The sequence below is a fragment of the Eschrichtius robustus genome, chromosome 4, assembly GCF_028021215.1.
Source record: "Eschrichtius robustus isolate mEscRob2 chromosome 4, mEscRob2.pri, whole genome shotgun sequence".
In the NCBI taxonomy this organism is placed as follows: domain Eukaryota; kingdom Metazoa; phylum Chordata; class Mammalia; order Artiodactyla; family Eschrichtiidae; genus Eschrichtius; species Eschrichtius robustus.
In genome coordinates, this window is record NC_090827.1 from 76,068,511 (window position 1) to 76,085,417 (window position 16,907).

The following is a 16,907-nucleotide window of genomic DNA, read 5'->3' on the forward strand; positions in this document are numbered from 1 at the left end:
AAATACACTTTTGAGACAATTAAGGAAGCTTAAATATTTAGCGGGTATTAGACGGTATTAAAGAATAATTGTAAATTTTAAGTGTAAATAATGGCATGATAATTATGGGTTTTTTAAAGTCCTTAGCAATGAGAAAGGCATATAAGATACTTATGGGCAAAATGAAATGGTGTCTAGTATTTTCTTTAAAACAACTTGTCTGATGAGGCCCATGAGTGATGTTGCACAAGCAGATGACAGGTTCCCCAGCAAAGGCAGAATCAGACTAACAGGCAGCTTCTGGAACTGTGCTGTTAAGTACAATAAGTATTTGTTCAATAAATTAATAAATTTATCCTTCAAGAAAAAAAAATACTCAGCCATAAAAAGGAACAAAATTGGGTCATTTTTAGAGACGTGGATGGACCTAGAGACTGTCATACAGAGTGAAGTAAGTCAGAAAAACAAATATCGTATATTAATGCATATATGTGGAAGCCAGAAAAATGGTACAGTGAACTGGTTTGCATGGCAGAAATAGAGACAGAGATGTAGAGAACAAACGCATGGACACCAAGCGGGGAGAGCAGGGGGTGGGGGGAATGAATTGGGAGATTGGGACTGACATATATACACTAATAATATGTGTAAAATAGATAACTAATGAGAATCTGCTGTATAAAAAATAAATTTAATTTAAAAAAAAAACAAAAAAACTTGTCCTACAGGAGGCCCAAAAATATGTGTGTGTGTGTGTGTGTGTGTGTGTGTGTGTGTGTGTGTGGTAGGGAGGGTTGGTAAGAGAATACCTAGATGAAATGAGATTAGCAAAGTGTTAATAATTATTAAAACTAAGTGATGGGTATATGGGGGTACACTATAACATTCTGTATTTTGGGTGTGTTTGAAAATTTCTAAAATAAAACTCTTAAATTTTCTATCTCAAATAACTTAAGAAATAAATATGATTTTCCTGGAAAAAGTGTTAAATTACTCAAAAGGTGACTCTAGTGATGTCAAGCATGCAAGTGAAAAAGTTGAATAAAACTGCTTTTCCATCCATGAAATGTAACATTAGAAATAAGAACTATTTCTAAATTATATCATTGATTTTAATGTTATTTTAATTTTATAGGTATAACTAAATTAACACAATTCTAAATAAACATTTGTCTATCTATCTTTCTTCCTAAAAGTTTATCTATTCAAATTGGCTAGAGTTTTTCCAAATTTCCTTATATTCAAGAATATATAGTAATCTCATTTTGGCAACATCTTGCTGTATCAAATTAAGCAGCTGTATTAAAATCCAGATTCTCAGCACTATAATTCTCATTTCACTAGGAAGGAAACAGACATGCAGCTATGACAAAACCAGAAGTAACCTCCTAGTTTAGTGCCCTTTCCAGTGGCATCAAGCTCCCTCCCCTACTAACTATGTGCTCAAATTGAAATCCCCAGTATGTGGGTGGAGCCATGACTCGGGCACAGCAGTGTTCAAGCATTCACATTTCTTTGGGGGCAGGGGCAGGATTTCAAACATCCAATCCATCCTTGGGGCAGATGTACCTGAGTAAAACTCCAGTATCACTCCCTGTTCCTAAAATATTTCCCAGCTCCTTTTTCCTAGAGAGTAACAGCAGTGCTTCTTTTCTCCATTCTCCATTCTTTTCTCCTGTATAGCCACTGCAGTATTTCACAGGCTTTGGATCAAACTAACAGGGCTTTGAATGCTGGTTCCACCACTACATGCCCACAGACAAATGCCAAGTCTCAGATTCCTCATCTGTGAATTGAGGACAAAAATACTTTGCAGAACCTTTTTTCAGGCAGCTTGGAAGATGGCAGACATTCAGACTGAGCGTGTCTACAGAAAGCAACTGATCATCTTTCAAAATAAGAAGAGGGTCCTGCTTGGAGAAACTGTCAAGGAGAAGCTCCCGCAATACAACAAGAACATCAGTCTGAGCTTCAAGACACCAAAGGAGGCCATTGAGGGCACTTACATTGACAAGAAATGCCCTTTTACTGGTAATTTCTCCATCTGAGGGCGGATCCTGTCTGGCTTGGTGACCAAGTTGAAGATGCAGAGGACCACTGTCATCTGCCGAGACTACCTCCACTACATCCGAAAGTACAACCACTTCGAGAAGCACCACAAGAACATGTCCGTGCACCTGTCCCCCTGCTTCAGGGACATCCAGATCGGTGACATTTACACAGTGGGTGAGGGCTGGCCCCTGAGCAAAATGGTATGCTTCAATGTGAAGGTCACCAAGGCTGCTGGCACCAAGATGCAATTCCAGAAGTTCTAAGACTGGACCCCTGCCCACTGTGCCAAACAAAATAAAATTATTTTCCCAGTCAAAAAAAAAACAACTTTGCAGGGTGATACAAGAATGGGAGATAATTGTACATAGAGGTAGAGGGTCTGGTTATGGTTGGACTGAAGGCCACATCACTCATCTGGGCTCTAATTACATATTTTGTTATATTTATGTCTATATCATTTCCCTAAGCTTGTAAACACGTGAGGAAAGACTGCTTTATTTTGTACTCCTCACAGCACGTAACATACACAGTTGAATAGATAGAATAGACAGGCCCACTATTTACAAAACACTATAATATCTATTGAGCACTTACAATGTGCCAAGCACTGTGCTGAGCTCCTTCCCCTCATTATCTTCCTTACTTCCCTTGTCACCCATAGCACCTAGCACAGGTAGAAGTGGGGTGGTGAAGTGGAGCAGGGTGTGGGATTGCCTGCCTGGGCCCAACCTCTGCTCTGTTACTGTGTGTGTGGCCTTTGGCAAGTCACCTACCTCCTCTCTGCCTCAGTTCCCTCATCTGCAAAGTGGGGACACAAATAGTACTTACTTCAAAGGGTTGTTTTAAAGATAAAATGAGATGGTGTTACATATGTAGGACACTCAATGGACATGTTACCGTGAGCTGAATAACGACTGGATGAATCTAGACAAGGTCCATATGAATGACTTTTATGCGGAATTCACCTCGACGTTCTAAGCTTTGGACTAGAGAAGGGTCAAGATAAAGTCCCTGTCCTACCCTCAAGCAGCTTGTCCTTCAGGTGGACAGACAATAAGCAGGTGAACAATTTCAGACGGTGGTGAGTACCCGAAGAAGATAAACTAGCATGATGTTTACTGCGTGGAAGGAAGGGGGCACCTAGTTTAGGGAGATAGGGAAGCGTCTTCGGAGGAAGTGACACTCTACCTGTGGAAATGAAAGACAAGAAAGGGCCAGATATAGGAGAGGGGAGAAAAGGAAATGAGAGAAGCAGAGCATTTCAGGCCAAGAAACAGCAAGTGTGAAGGCCTGAGGTGAAATTAAGAGAAAGGCGCAGCAAGACAGCTTTGAGGGTGGCTGGAGGGAAGGGAGCAAGGAAAAGGAGAGCAGGATTTGTGGTGAGGCCAGATCACAACGAGCCCTGGAAGAGTTTGGCTCTTACTAAGGCCAACAGGAAGGAACCTCTAAAGGATTCTGAGCAGGATGATGAATAGCATCTCCCTTTAAGAGCTAATCAGGACGTTATGGCTGTGTTATGCCCTTTAGATGTTTGTATTTTATTCCGTAGCAAACAAACCACATTGTTCCTGTTGCCCCTGGAGCCAAGAGTGGGATGATCTGGCTTGTGCTCCAAGCCATCTGATGGGGAAGGCTGCCATCTGCTGGGAGGAAGCATGATTAAAAAGCTGTTGTTCCCTGATGGGGACTGAGGCACTCCTACACAGGGATTCCCGCTGCATGTAGAAGTAAAGCGTTTTGTAACACGATAAGGATGAAATATCAAAGTATAACTACTCTCCACTTGCCCTCTACCCTGCCTCCTTAAGGAGCCCATGTGTGAACTGCTCAGCCTCAGGTTCGAACGGGATACCATTGACCTATAAAGGAAAGGCAGGGAACGCCTCTCAGGACAGAACTAGGGGACACAGGAGGGCAAGAGAGAGGCAAGCTGCAGCTTGAGAGAAAGAGGAAAGGTATTTGTGGGGAACAGCTGTCATGGTGACCGGGACTTGGGAAGAGATGTGCCTCAAGAACATTTCAGCAGGATTTGCTCTGTGTTAGATGGTATAATTCCCTTGAAGGTACTTCGGTAAGACCTACATTATGTCTCAAAGCTTTCTGAAGTAAAATTTGTGCTTGTTTTAGGTGCACTATGGTTTTGAAGACCGGTCTTAAAGCAATCCAGGTCTATGCTGGGTATGACCATGTCAACAAACATTGGGATGTTCTCTGACACGACAGATTAAGCTATATAGTCATTACTACTATTCATTCTTCCTCAATCCTCTCCTAGGCACAGCTCCCCACTGCCTTAGCTCAGGGTCATTTGGGCAAGAGATAGGAGAATGTGGGAAAGGGTTTTGCTTGAGGGTGAGAAGGCAGAGGCAGGAAGAGGGCAAGCCCTTTCATCTGGTTCAATAACAACAAAAACTGGGACCTCCATGCAAACTAGAGCTCAAAAATATCACATCACCAAGCTAACTATTAAGCTGTGTCTCCTCTCACACCCCCTCGGTCTGCACTTTTGTGACTTTTTTCTCTTGTTTCAAATATATGTTTCATGTTCATTTTCATCCAATTTCATCTGTGTCAAGATAGCACTGGCAACTGAGTAGGCACTAAGAAAGTTGGGTTTATAACTCATACCATACACCAGGATAAATTCTAAATGGATCAAAGATTTCAACGTTTAAGAAAAGAAAACCCATGTTGAATTCTTTCAACACCTAGAAATAGAAAAAGACCTTTCTAATTATGATTCAATACAGAAGCCATAAAAGAGGTCAGCATTGCCATTTAACTCAGAAAAATAAAGTGACGGTCCTATAGGACACTCCAGTCCACTTTACTCTCTATGCCATGGATGTGTTGAGAATGTGTTTGGCCTCCCCAATCACACTGACAGTCCTTCAAGGATGGGATCCACATCTTATTCATCTACAGCTCAGTGCCTATGCCCTGAACATAGTAAGTGCTCAATAAAGGTTAACAGTGACAGTGATGATTAGTGACGACACATTAGTAAGGTGTTAGAATGATGGAACTTACTCTACAATATACATTTTTTAAATGTGCACACAACCAAACTGCCATGTCTCAGTCATCTCAACACCCTCACAGGACACAGAAGAGTGCCTTAGTATATTCTCAGTAAACGTCTTTCATATGAAGGAATGTCTTTTGAGTGAGAGGGGCATGGTGACATGCTGACTAAATATGGCCTAATGTTTACATTATTTTATGTAAATAATATATAAATATACTCGCTACTTACTGAATTAATATAAAGACTTACGGGAATTTTTAACAAGGAAAATCTAGAAGGTAAATTGAGAAGATAGACGCTTTAAAGTAGTCCTTTCTAAAGCAAAGTCTGAAAACTTTCTATACTGGGACTTCAGGGGGGCTACTGTGGGGCAGCACAGACAGGCAAGGCCCTCTAAAAGGTAGGCTTTCCCACCCTTTAAAAACATGGGCTGAGGGCTTCCCTGGTGGTGCAGTGGTTAAGAATCCGCCTGCCAATGCAGGGGACACGGGTTCGAGCCCTGGTCCGGGGAGATCCCACATGCCGCGGAGCAACTAAGCCCGTGCGCCACAACTACTGAGCCTGCACTCTAGAGCCCGCGAGCCACAACTACTGAAGCCCGTGTGCCACAACTACTGAAGCCCGCACGCCTAGAACCTGTGCCCTGCAACAACAGAAGCCACCACAGTGAGAAGCCTGCGCCCCGCAACAAAGAGTAGCCCCCGCTCACTGCAACTAGAGAAAGCCCGCGTGCAGCAGCGAAGACCCAATGCAGCCAAAAATTAAATAAATGAATAAACAAATAAATTTATTAAAAAAAACAAAACAAAACATGGGCTGAGATCTGAACAGGAATTAACCATAAGATGATCCTAGGAAAACAATAAACATCTAGGGAGAGAAAACCACCCATGCAGATTCTGAAGCAGGAGCAAGTATGGGACTGGCCTTTTAGGGGAACAGAAAAGAAGCCAGTGTGACTAGGGCAGAGTGAGCAGGAGCGAGAGTGGTAGGCAGTGAGGTCAGAGAGCCCGTGGAGCTCTAGAGACCCCTACAAAAGGTTTGGGTTTATCCTAAGAGCAATGGGACGCCACAGGAAGGATAATATAGTAAGGGAAAGATGTGATCCAATTTGGTTTTTAAAATATCCCCTCTGGCTAAGGTAGTAAAGACCTGAAAGGGGACAAGAGCAGAAGCAGGGAGACTACTCAGGAGGAGAACGTAGAAATCCAGGTGAGAAATGACTGTAAGTGGGATGAGTGGGATGATGACCGTAAATGACCGTAAGTAGCAGAGGAAATGAAATAATTCAGGAAATGGTCTGGAAAGAAAACAAACAGAACTTCCATTGGATTTGAGGGTGAAGAAAAAGGAATCAGGGAGAAATAGATTTTGGTGCGGGGGAAATCTTCAGTCTTCAGTTGGAAGACTGAAGGAAGAACAAGATTGGGAGGATAATCAAGACTTCTGTCTCAAAGCATATTATGTTTGAGATGCCTATGATACATCCAAATGAAGATGTCCAGTAGGCAGTTGAATACAGAAGTGTGGGACTTTAAAAACATGAGCAGACCAAAGAGTGTATTTTTGGCAGAGTGATCTGGTACACCTTTATAAGGAGGTGACAAATACTTGAGGGAAGAGTGTCCTGGGAGAGGAAAAAGCAAGTGAAATGATCGAGGTGTGAGCAAGGAGGCCCACGTGGCTGCAGAGCAGAGACAGTGGGGAGAGTGGTGGGACACGAAGCTGGAGAGGCAGGTCAGATCATGTGGGCCTTGTAGGCTTTCTTAGGACTTTAGACTACAAACTCTGCAAGATGAGAACCCCCTCTGGAGAGGAGAGTTGTGTGTAATTTATGTTCTAAGGGATCCCTGTGACTGCCACATGAACCATGAACTGGTGGAAATGGTGTGGGGAAGGCATGAATGTGGCAAGAGTGGAAGCTACTGCAGCAGACCAAGCAAGAGATGATAGTGGCTTACAAAGGTCATGAAGGCTTGGATGTTAAGAATGGTCATTGTCATGACATATTTCAAAATTAGGGTTTGCTAATGGCTTGGAGGCAAAGTGTAAGGGAAAAACGGGTGTCAGGAATGACTCCAAGGTTTTTGACCTGAGCACCTGGATGAATGAATTGTGGTGCCATTTGCTAAAATGGGGAACAATGGAGGAAGAACAAGTTTGGGGGCAGAAGTAAGAGTTCAGTTATGGATATGTTAAATTTTACATTTCTACTAGATATTCGAGTAGGGTTGTTAAAGAGACAATTGGTTACAAAACTCTGGAGCTCAAGAAAGAAATGGAGGCTGGAGATAATTTGGGAAGTCATCAGCATACAATTAAAGCCACAGAACTGATGACATCATCCAGGGAGCAAGGAAAGTTCTAAAGAATCTGAGAGAACTGAGCTATCGCCCACTTCAACCTAGAGGTTGGAAAAAGAAAGACGATCTAGCAAAGGAAACTGAGTCAGGAACATTCAATGAGGTAGGATGACAATGAAGTGGTATCCCAGAAGTCAAGTAGAGAAAGATTTCCAAGAAAGAGGGAGTGAATGTGTCAAACAAGTAAGATGAGGATGAAGAATTAGCCATTGAATTTGGCAAGGCAGAGGTCATTGTGACCTCAACAAGAGCAACTTCAGCTAAGTAGAGGGGATAAAAGCTTAAGTCGGTTCTCAAGAGAATGGGAAGAAAGGATATGGAGATAATAACTCATAAACAACTATTCTGAGGAATTTTCCTCTAAAAAGGAGCAGAGTATAGGAGTGGTACCTGGGGGGGGTACATGGGGTTAAGGGAAGGTTTGGTTTCTTCAAGTTAGGAGTTATTGCTGCATGTTCATGTGCTCATGGGAATGATCCAGTGGAGAGGGAAATAAAATGATGCAGGAAAGAGAGGGGTTAATTTTAAGGGCAAAGAACTTAAAGTTAGGTGGAATAGGATTCAACATACAGGTTGAGAGAATGGCCTCTGGTAAGAACAAAGACAGCTTGTCTATTATTAACAGGACAAAAGGTAGAGTATATATGTATAGATCCTGGTAGTTTGATAGGTTCCACGTTAGCAAATGAATTGATTAGGGAAATGTAGTATGATTGCCATACAAACACTGAGAGCAATGAAAGCACACTTGAAGTTCAAGGTCATGGATTTAAAGATCAGTCAACATAGTTGTTTGTTTTCTCTTATCATTTTTTTTTTTTTTTTGCATCTTTTCAAGTGCAGGCAAGAATTGGATTTAACTAAGCAAGAATGATAGAAGGAGAGACAAGGGAGCTAATACTTGCAAGGAAGTGATTCCATTGGTAGACCATGGACTATAAGGTGAGTAAGGAGAGACAGAAGGACATAAGGTAGTAAGTGATATATAATGAACAGTTGATAGCATCAGTGGATTAGAGGTCCCTTTGAAGTTGAAGAATTGAGAGGGTACAAGGAGGAGTAAGTGAGCTGGAAAGATAGACGTGCTTAGAGATTAGAGTGCTTGAAACAGAGATTTTGGAAAATGATACAGCAATTGACATTATCAAAGGCTAATGCAGTGGGTGTCTAAGATGCAGTGAAGGATCCCATCATTCAAACTGAAGAGGTCAAAGAACTAAGAAGGCAAATGGATCACCTATACTGAAATATCCACACGTGACAAAAGGGTTGGCGGTGGGAGAATGACAGTAAACTAGAGCAGTTTCAGTGGAGTGGAGGAGAAAGACACCTAACGAGGTGGGTTGAGGAGAGAATGGCAGGCAAGAAAAAGGAGTCAGTGAGTACAGATAACTCTTTTGACAAGCTCTGCAGTGACTTGCAGGAAAATGCAGAAAAATGGGGCTGATGGTGCGAGAGGAAGGGTCTGAAGAAGACATGGGGTTAAGGGTTATTTCAAGATAGAAGATTCTGCTCAACATCATTAATCATTAGAGAAATGCAAATCAAAACTACAATGAGGTATCATCTCACACCGGTCAGAATGGCCATCATCAAAAAATCTACAAAGAGTAAGTGCTGGAGAGGGTGTGGAGGAAAAGGAACCCTCTTGCACTGTTAGTGGGAATGTAATTGATACAACCACTATGGAGAACAGTATGGAGGTTCCTTAAAAAACTAAAAGTCGAACTACCATATGACCCAGCAATCCCACTACTGGGCATATACCCTGAGAAAACCATAATTCAAAAAGAGTCATGTACCACAATGTTCATTGCAGCTCTATTTACAATAGCCAGGACATGGAAGCAACCTAAGTGTCCATCGACAGATGAATGGATAAAGAAGATGTGGCACATATATATACAATGGAATATTACTCAGCCATAAAAAGAAACGAAATTGAGTTATTTGTAGTGAGGTGGATGGACCTAGAGTCTGTCACACAGAGTGAAGTAAGTCAGAAAAAGAAAAATAAATACTGTATGCTAACACATATATATGGAATTTAAAAAACAACAACAACAAAATGGTCATGAAGAACCTAGGGGCAAGATAGGAATAAAGACGAAGACCTACTAGAGAATGGACTTGAGGATACGGGGAGGGGCAAGGGTAAGCTGGGACAAAGTGAGAGAGTGCCATGGACATATATACACTACCAAATGTAAAGTAGATAGTTAGTGGGAAGCAGCTGCATAGCACAGGGAGATCAGCTCGGTGTTTTGTGACCACCTAGGGTGGTGGGATAGGGAGGGTGGGAGGGAGGGAGATGCAAGATGGAAGAGATATGGGGATATATGTACATGTATAACTGATTCACTTTGTTATAAAGCAGAAATTAACACAACATTGTAAAGCAATTATACTCCAATAAAGATGTTAAAAAAAAAAAAGATAGAAGATTCTAGAGTATGTGTGTATGTTCATGGGTCTGATTCATTAGAAAGGGAGAGACTGATGCTGTTAGGAGAGAGAGGGGATAGCTGCAGGAACAAAGGTCTTCAGGAGACAAGATTGGAATCTAAAGCACAAGTGGAAGCTTTTGCTTCTCATAGAAAGAGGCACAATTCTTCCCTGAAATATGAGAAAAGAAAGAATCCATGGGTGCAGATTAGAGTAAGGCAATAGATTAGTGGTAAGAAAATAAGGGAGTTCATGACATCGCTTCTATTTTCTCAAGTGTGAGGCAAAGTCTTCAGCTGTTTGGGGTCAAAGGTGTGAAGGCTGGAGTAGAGTAAAGAAGGCATTTAGTCATCTCACTGATTAGGAGAACTAATTTATTAGGCGAATAAAGTGGGCTTGCTAGGCAGTGCCAAGTGACCAGCTGAGATTTGTGGTCATGAAATTGAAATAAAAGCAGTCAGTATGATTGTGTGATTTTGTACAGGAAGAGTCAGCTGCTCAGGTGTAGGCAGAGGGTGGATGGGTGGGCTTAACCAGGGTTGAGGTTTTCCCAGGAGAAGTACGGTGAACAGCCAAAGAGCCGATGGGGTGGTGAAGATGTTGTAAGTAAGCAACTGACATGACAGATCATAGAATCAAGGCTGATAAAGACAAGTCAAGGAGAACATGAGATAAAACGTGGTCAGCCAAGGAACTGGAAGCCCAATGCGGACAAGGAATTGTTCTGGGTGGAGTCATCAATGAGAGGCCATAAGTGAGCTGGATGTTTATACCCAACTCCCATCAGCTCTGTTAGCTTGTGAACTTGGTGATGACTGAACATATAGCAAGCACTTAGTAAACATACTCTTTGAATTTTTGCTCAATGAGTGTTTTGTTACTCCATCTTTAACAATGTAATAGCATTTATTGAGCACCACCATGTGCTAAACACTGAGAAAACTATCCTCCCTTCAAGGATCCCTCCCCTTAGCTGAGGAAAACGATAGTGATATAACCCAAAATCTTAAGTGCTATAATAGAGGTATGTTCAAAGTGGCAACCCAGAGGACTGCAATGACTAACTGTAGAGAAGCCTTAAGAAGGGCTTCAAAAAGAAGTGACAGTGATTAATCGAAGACAGCTAGTGACAGTGACTAATCAAGGACAGCTAGAAAGTCCCCAGGTGGAGAGAGAGCAGAGTGAAGAGATTGTTTCATCACCAGAGTCTCAATTTCCTATCAGAGCGTCTTGAGGTCCAAAGACAGGGCATTGTAAAACAGCAGGTAAATGACACAAGTGTTATCCTCCTTTGAAACAAAATGAGGGGACTTCCTTGGTGGCACAGTGGCTAAGAATCCACCTGCCAATGCAGGGGACACGGGTTCGAGCCCTGGTCAGGGAAGATCCCACATGCCGTGGAGCTACTAAGCCCGTGAGCCACAACTACTGAGCCTGCACTCTAGAGCCCGCGTGCCACAACTACTGAGCCCTCGTGCTTAGAGCCGGTGCTCCACAACAAGAGAAGCCACCGCAATGAGAAGCCCGCGCACTGCAATGAAGAGCAGCCCCGCTTGCCGCAACTAGAGAAAGCCCGCGCAGCAGCGAAGACCCAGTGCAGCCAAAAATAAATAAATAAATTTATATTAAAAAAAAAAAAGGGTCCTTGCAGGCAAACCTTCCCATTAGAACCCCCAGAGGGACCCCCAACACCTACCTCTCAGGGAAGATGGCGGAAGCCGTGGCGGGAATCTGGTCAGCAGAGACGGGGAGACCATCACGCCAGCTCTGGGAAGCAACTCGACTTCGTGGGGCTTGTGGGGCTTGTGGGGCTCGCGGGGAGCACGGGGCCCCTGGGGCTTATGCGGCTCGCAGGCCTCACGGGGTGGATGAGGCTTGTAGGGTGTATGGGGTTTGGGGGGCCTGTGGGGCTCACAGGGTTGGTAGAGCTCATAGGGCTCGTGGGGCTCGGGGATCTGGTGGGACTCTGCACACGCCTCGGATTCGCCTGGCTGGTCTTGCTCGTCGGCCTCCTCGGGTAACTCCGGCTCCTCAGACTCCTCAGGCTGGTTGTGCACGTCAAATATCCTGACTACAAAGGGCTTCTGGAGGGCTTCGGAGCGAGCGGATATTTCTGCCGTGTCATGCCCATCGGACAGCCCAGAAGAACCGGAAAACTCTTGGCTCTCCATTGGCGGCCCAGAAGCTCCTGCTGGACGACGGCCGGAGGCTACTCGCCTTCTAGAAGATGAGAGAGGATGGGCGGGCGGCCCGCCCTCCGCGCCCCGCCCCAGCGCGCCCCGCCCCAGCGCGCCCAACCCGGACGCGGCAGCGGCGCGACGCCTCTGGGCCCCTCCCTGCACGTTCTCCCGTTGCCAAGAGGACGCGCCAAGCTGCCAGGGCCCACCTGCGGCCCCGCCCCTTAGAGAGGAGACACAGGTGAAAAAGAGAAAGGGGGCGGGCCCCTGATCAGCTGTTTTTGCTTCCCTTACTTTAAGTCTGTTTCTAAGCGCATACACTTGCGTGTAGGATCATTATATCTTCTTGCAGAGTTGACCTCTTTATCATTATGTAATTCCCCTCTTTTAAAAATTTATTTTTCCACTTTTATTGAGAAATAACTGACATACATCCCTGTATAAGTTTAAGGTGTACAGCATGATGGTGTGATTTACATGTATTGTGAAATGATTACCACGATAAGTTTAGTTAACATCCATCCTCTCATACCAATACAATAAAAAAAATTTTTTTTTCTCCTTGTGATGAAAATTCTTAGGATCTACTCTCTTAACAACTTTCCTATAATGCATACAGCAGTGTTAACTAGAGTCATCATGTTGTAGGTTCCATCCCTGGTGCTTATTTATCTTATAACTGGAAGTTTGTATCTTTTGACCACCTTCCTCTAACCGACCCCCTCCCCCCAATCCATATAACCACAAACCTGATTCCTTTTTCTGAGTTTGGTGTTTGTTTAAATTCCACATATCGGTGAGATCATATAGTATTTGTCTTTCTCTGTCTTATTTTGCTTAGCATAATGCCTTCAAGGTCCATCCATGTTGTTGCAAATGATAGGATTTCCTTGTTTTTTAATGGCTGAATAATATTCCATTGTATGCACGTTTGTATGCATGTATATACATATATATATACACTACAAATTCTTTTATCCATTCACCCATCCATGGACACTTAGGTTGTTTCCATGTCTTCACTACTGAAAATAATGCTGCTAGGAACATCGTGGTGCAGATATCTTTTTGAGTTAGTGTTTTCATTTCCTTTGGATAAATTCTCAGAAGTGGAATTGCTGGATTATACGGTAGTTCTATTTTTAATTTTTTGAGGACCCTCCATACTGTTTTCCACAGTGGCTGTACCAATTTACAATCCCACCAATGGTACCACAGATTCCCTTTTCTCTACATCCAAGCTGGCGTTTATTATCTTGTCTTTTTTATGATGGCCATTCTAATAGGCTTGGGGGGATACTTCATTGTTTAACTGGCATTTCCCTAATGAGGAGTGACGTTGAGTATCTTTTCATGTACTTGTTGGCCATTTATAGATCTTCTTCAGGAAAAATGTCTGTTCAGGTCCTTTGCCCATTTATTTTTTCTGCTATTGAGTTGTAGGAGTTCTTTATATATTTTGAATATTAACCCCTTGTCAGATATATGGTTTGCAAATACTTGTCCCATTCCATTGGTTGTTTTCTCATTTTGTTGATGGTTTATTTTGCTGTGTAGAAGCTTTTTAGTTTGATGTAGTCCCACTTATCTTTTATTTTGTTGCTTGTGCTTTAGGTATAATTCCCCTCTTTATCTTTGATAACTTTCATTATTCTCAAATCTTCTCTGTCTGAAATTAATATAGCTACTCCTGCTTTCTTTTGATTAGTGTTGTATCTTTCTTCATTCACATAATTTTAATCTATATGTCTCTTTATATTCAAAGTGAGTTTCTTGTAGGCAAGAAGTGAGTTTCTGGATCTTTTATTTTTTAATCCACTCTGACAATTTCTGTCTTTTAGTTGGTGCATTTAGACCACTGACCTTCAAAGTGATTATTTAGTTGGATTAATAGCTACCATATTTTTACTGTTTTCTATCTGTTGTCCTTGTTCTTTGTTTCTCTTTTTGTCTTCCATTCTTTTTCTACCTTTTGTGGTTTTAATTGAGCATTTTATTTGATTTCACTTTCTCTCTTTTCTTGGCATATCAGTTATAACTTCTTTTATTTTTTTTAGTGCTTGTCCTAGAGTTTGCAATATACATTAACAACAAATCCAAGTCTACTTTCAAATAACACTATACCACTTCACAGGTAATGTGAATACCTTACAATAACTAAATAATCCAAATTCCTCCCTCTCATCCCTTGTATCATTGCTGTCATAACATTTATACACACATATAAGCATACATAGTCAAATATAATGTTGCTATTGTTATTTTGAAGAAACTGTAATCTGTTAGATCAATTAAAAATAAGACAAATGAAAGTTTTAATTTTACCTTCACTTATTCCTTTTCCAGTGTTCCTTTCTTTATGTAGGTCCAAATATCTGACCTATAGCATTTTCCTTCTGTCTAAAGAATTTCTTTTTAACATTTCTTGCAACACAGAAGTACTGGCAAAAAATTCCCTCAATTTTTGTCTAAGAAATTTTTCTCCTTCACTTTTGAAGGATTTCACAGGGTACAGAATTCTAGGCTAACGGTTTTTTTTCTCTCAACACTGTGAATATTTTACTCCACTCTTTTCTTGTTTGCATGGTTTCTGAGAAGCCTAATGTACTTCTTATCTTTGATCCTCCATAGGTAAGGTGTTTTTTCCTCTGGCTTCTTTCTGGATTTTTTCTTCATCTTTGATTTTCTGCAGCTTAAAAGTGATATGCCTATCTATAGTTTTTTGTTGTTGTTGCTGTTTTTTTTGGGGGGGAGGGCATTTGTCCTGCTTGGTGTTCTCTGAGCTGCTGGGATCTGTGGTTTGGTGTCCAACATTAATTTGGAGAAATTCTTACTCACTGTTTCAAATATTTATTCCATTCCTTTCTTTTCTCTCTTTCTGGTTTCCCATTACACACATGTTGCAACTTTTGCAGTTGTCCCACAGTCCTTGTATATTCTGTTCTGTTTTTTTCTAGTCTTTGTTCTCTTAGATTTTCAGTTTTGGAGGTTTCTGTTGAGATATCCTCAAGCTCAGAGATTCGTTCCTCAGCTATGTCCAGTCTTTTAACAAGCCCACCAAACACGTTCTTCATTTCTGTATGGTGCTTGTGGTATCTCTTCTGTATTTTTTGCCTTTTAGTATGTCTTGTAGTTTTTCTTGATAGCCAGGCATGATGTACTGGGTAAAAGGAGCTGCTGTAAACAGGCCTTTAGTAATGTGGTGGTGAGGTGTGGGGGGAGGGGGAGTGTTATATAGTCCTATGATTAGGTCTTAGTCTTTTAGAGACTAAGTGCCCCTGGACTGCAAACTTAAGTCTTAGTTTTCTGCCCTTTTAGGTGGAACAGAATGTCTAGAGTGGGCTGGAGTTGGGTATTTCCCCCAGGTCAGTTAGGCTCTGGTGATAACCCAGCAGGCTAGGCTCTGGTTAACTAGTTTCCCCTGAGGGCAGGCCTTGTTAAGAAGGACAGAGTGCTCTGGCATATTTCAAAAATTTTTTTCCCCTCCCTTGGAAGCACCAGGGGATTTCTCTCCAATATTTATTATGGGAATCTGGTCAAGGTCCTGGAGGTAAATCTCAAATAATTGGGGGCCCCTCCAATGACTGGGTTCCCCTAGAGTTTTTTAACTTTCAGATTACTCCACTTTGAGCAACCAGCAATTCATCAATCACCGTTCCGTTTGTTCTACCCTGGGGTCCCCATGGGGAGTTTCCCACTATAAGTCTCTGCTCTGGTAAATTGTTAATCTCTGTATTCTCCTGTTGCTCCCTCCAATGCTGATATTTTAGTCTGTTCAGCTTTTTAACTTGTTAGAATGGAGTGGTGGCTTCCAAGCTTCTTACATGCTGGACTCAAAACTGGAAGTCCTTTTTTTCTTAAAAAAAAAGATCAAGACAGGACACTAAGGTTTGAAGTTGGATTTATATCATGTCTGTAGGTAAATAGAGTTATCACTCTTACAAAATATTTCTAGTAAAGAAAGCTTATCTATATAAAAAAGCTAAATATCAAGAATTTAAAAAACAAATCCCTACGGTGTTCTTCTTTTAGTGCAATAGTTTCTTAAAAAGAAGCCTTTCTGGGGCTTCCCTGGTGGCGCCGTGGTTAAGAATCTGCCTGCCAATGCAGGGGACACAGGTTTGAGGCCTGGTCCGGGAAGATCCCACATGCCATGGAGCAACTAAGCCCGTGCGCCACAACTACTGAGCCTGTGCTCTAGAGCCCGAGAGCCACAACTACTGAAGCCCGCACGCCTAGAGCCCATGCTCCGCAACACGAGAAGCCACCGCAGTGAGAAGCCCGTGCACCGCAATGAAGAGTAGCCCCCGCTCGCCGCAATTAGAGAAAGCCCACATGCAGCAATGAAGACCCAATGCAGCCAAAAATAAATAAATAAATAAATAAAATTAAAACAAAAAAAAAGAAGCCTTTCCTAAATCTTTCTGAATGCTGTTAATTTATATTTCTATGTGGGTTTGATAGTGCTTACCTTTCTTATTGCCCTATCCTGATATTTCTTTCCCTACAGTGTTAAACGGATCCACTTAAAGGAAAGACACCTGGATTTTTACTTGAAAAGAGAAAAGTTATTAAAATATTTTAATGTAAATCTCATTTCATTGAGAAATTACAAATGGAATGAATGCTTGCTACTGTTCACTTTAATTTGGTTGATTAAAAATCCAAATCCCAGGAATTCCCTGGTGGCGCAGTGGTTAAGAATCCACCTGCCAATGCAGGGGGCATGGGTTCAAGCCCTGGTCTGGGTAGATCCCACATGCCAGGGAGCAACGAAGCCCATGCACCACAACTACTGAGCCTGCGCTCTAGAGCCTGCAAGCCACAACTACTGAGCCAATGTGCCACAACTACTGAAGTCCA

General features: G+C 42.2%; 1 protein-coding gene and 1 pseudogene across 1 annotated transcript in view; one reads left to right on the forward strand and one right to left on the reverse strand.

The window, feature by feature from the left end:
* The window catches only part of SPMAP2L (sperm microtubule associated protein 2 like), a 61,935-nt gene extending 49,897 nt beyond the window's left edge, over positions 1 to 12,038 (reverse strand). Inside the window, exon 1 of the mRNA XM_068542893.1 lies at positions 11,564 to 12,038. Within this exon, the coding sequence (XP_068398994.1) occupies positions 11,564 to 12,038 (475 nt within the window). The remainder of the gene's footprint in view (positions 1 to 11,563) is intronic.
* Positions 1,821 to 2,294, forward strand: LOC137763740 (small ribosomal subunit protein uS17-like; annotated as a pseudogene).
* Positions 12,039 to 16,907: the final 4,869 nt, after the last annotated feature.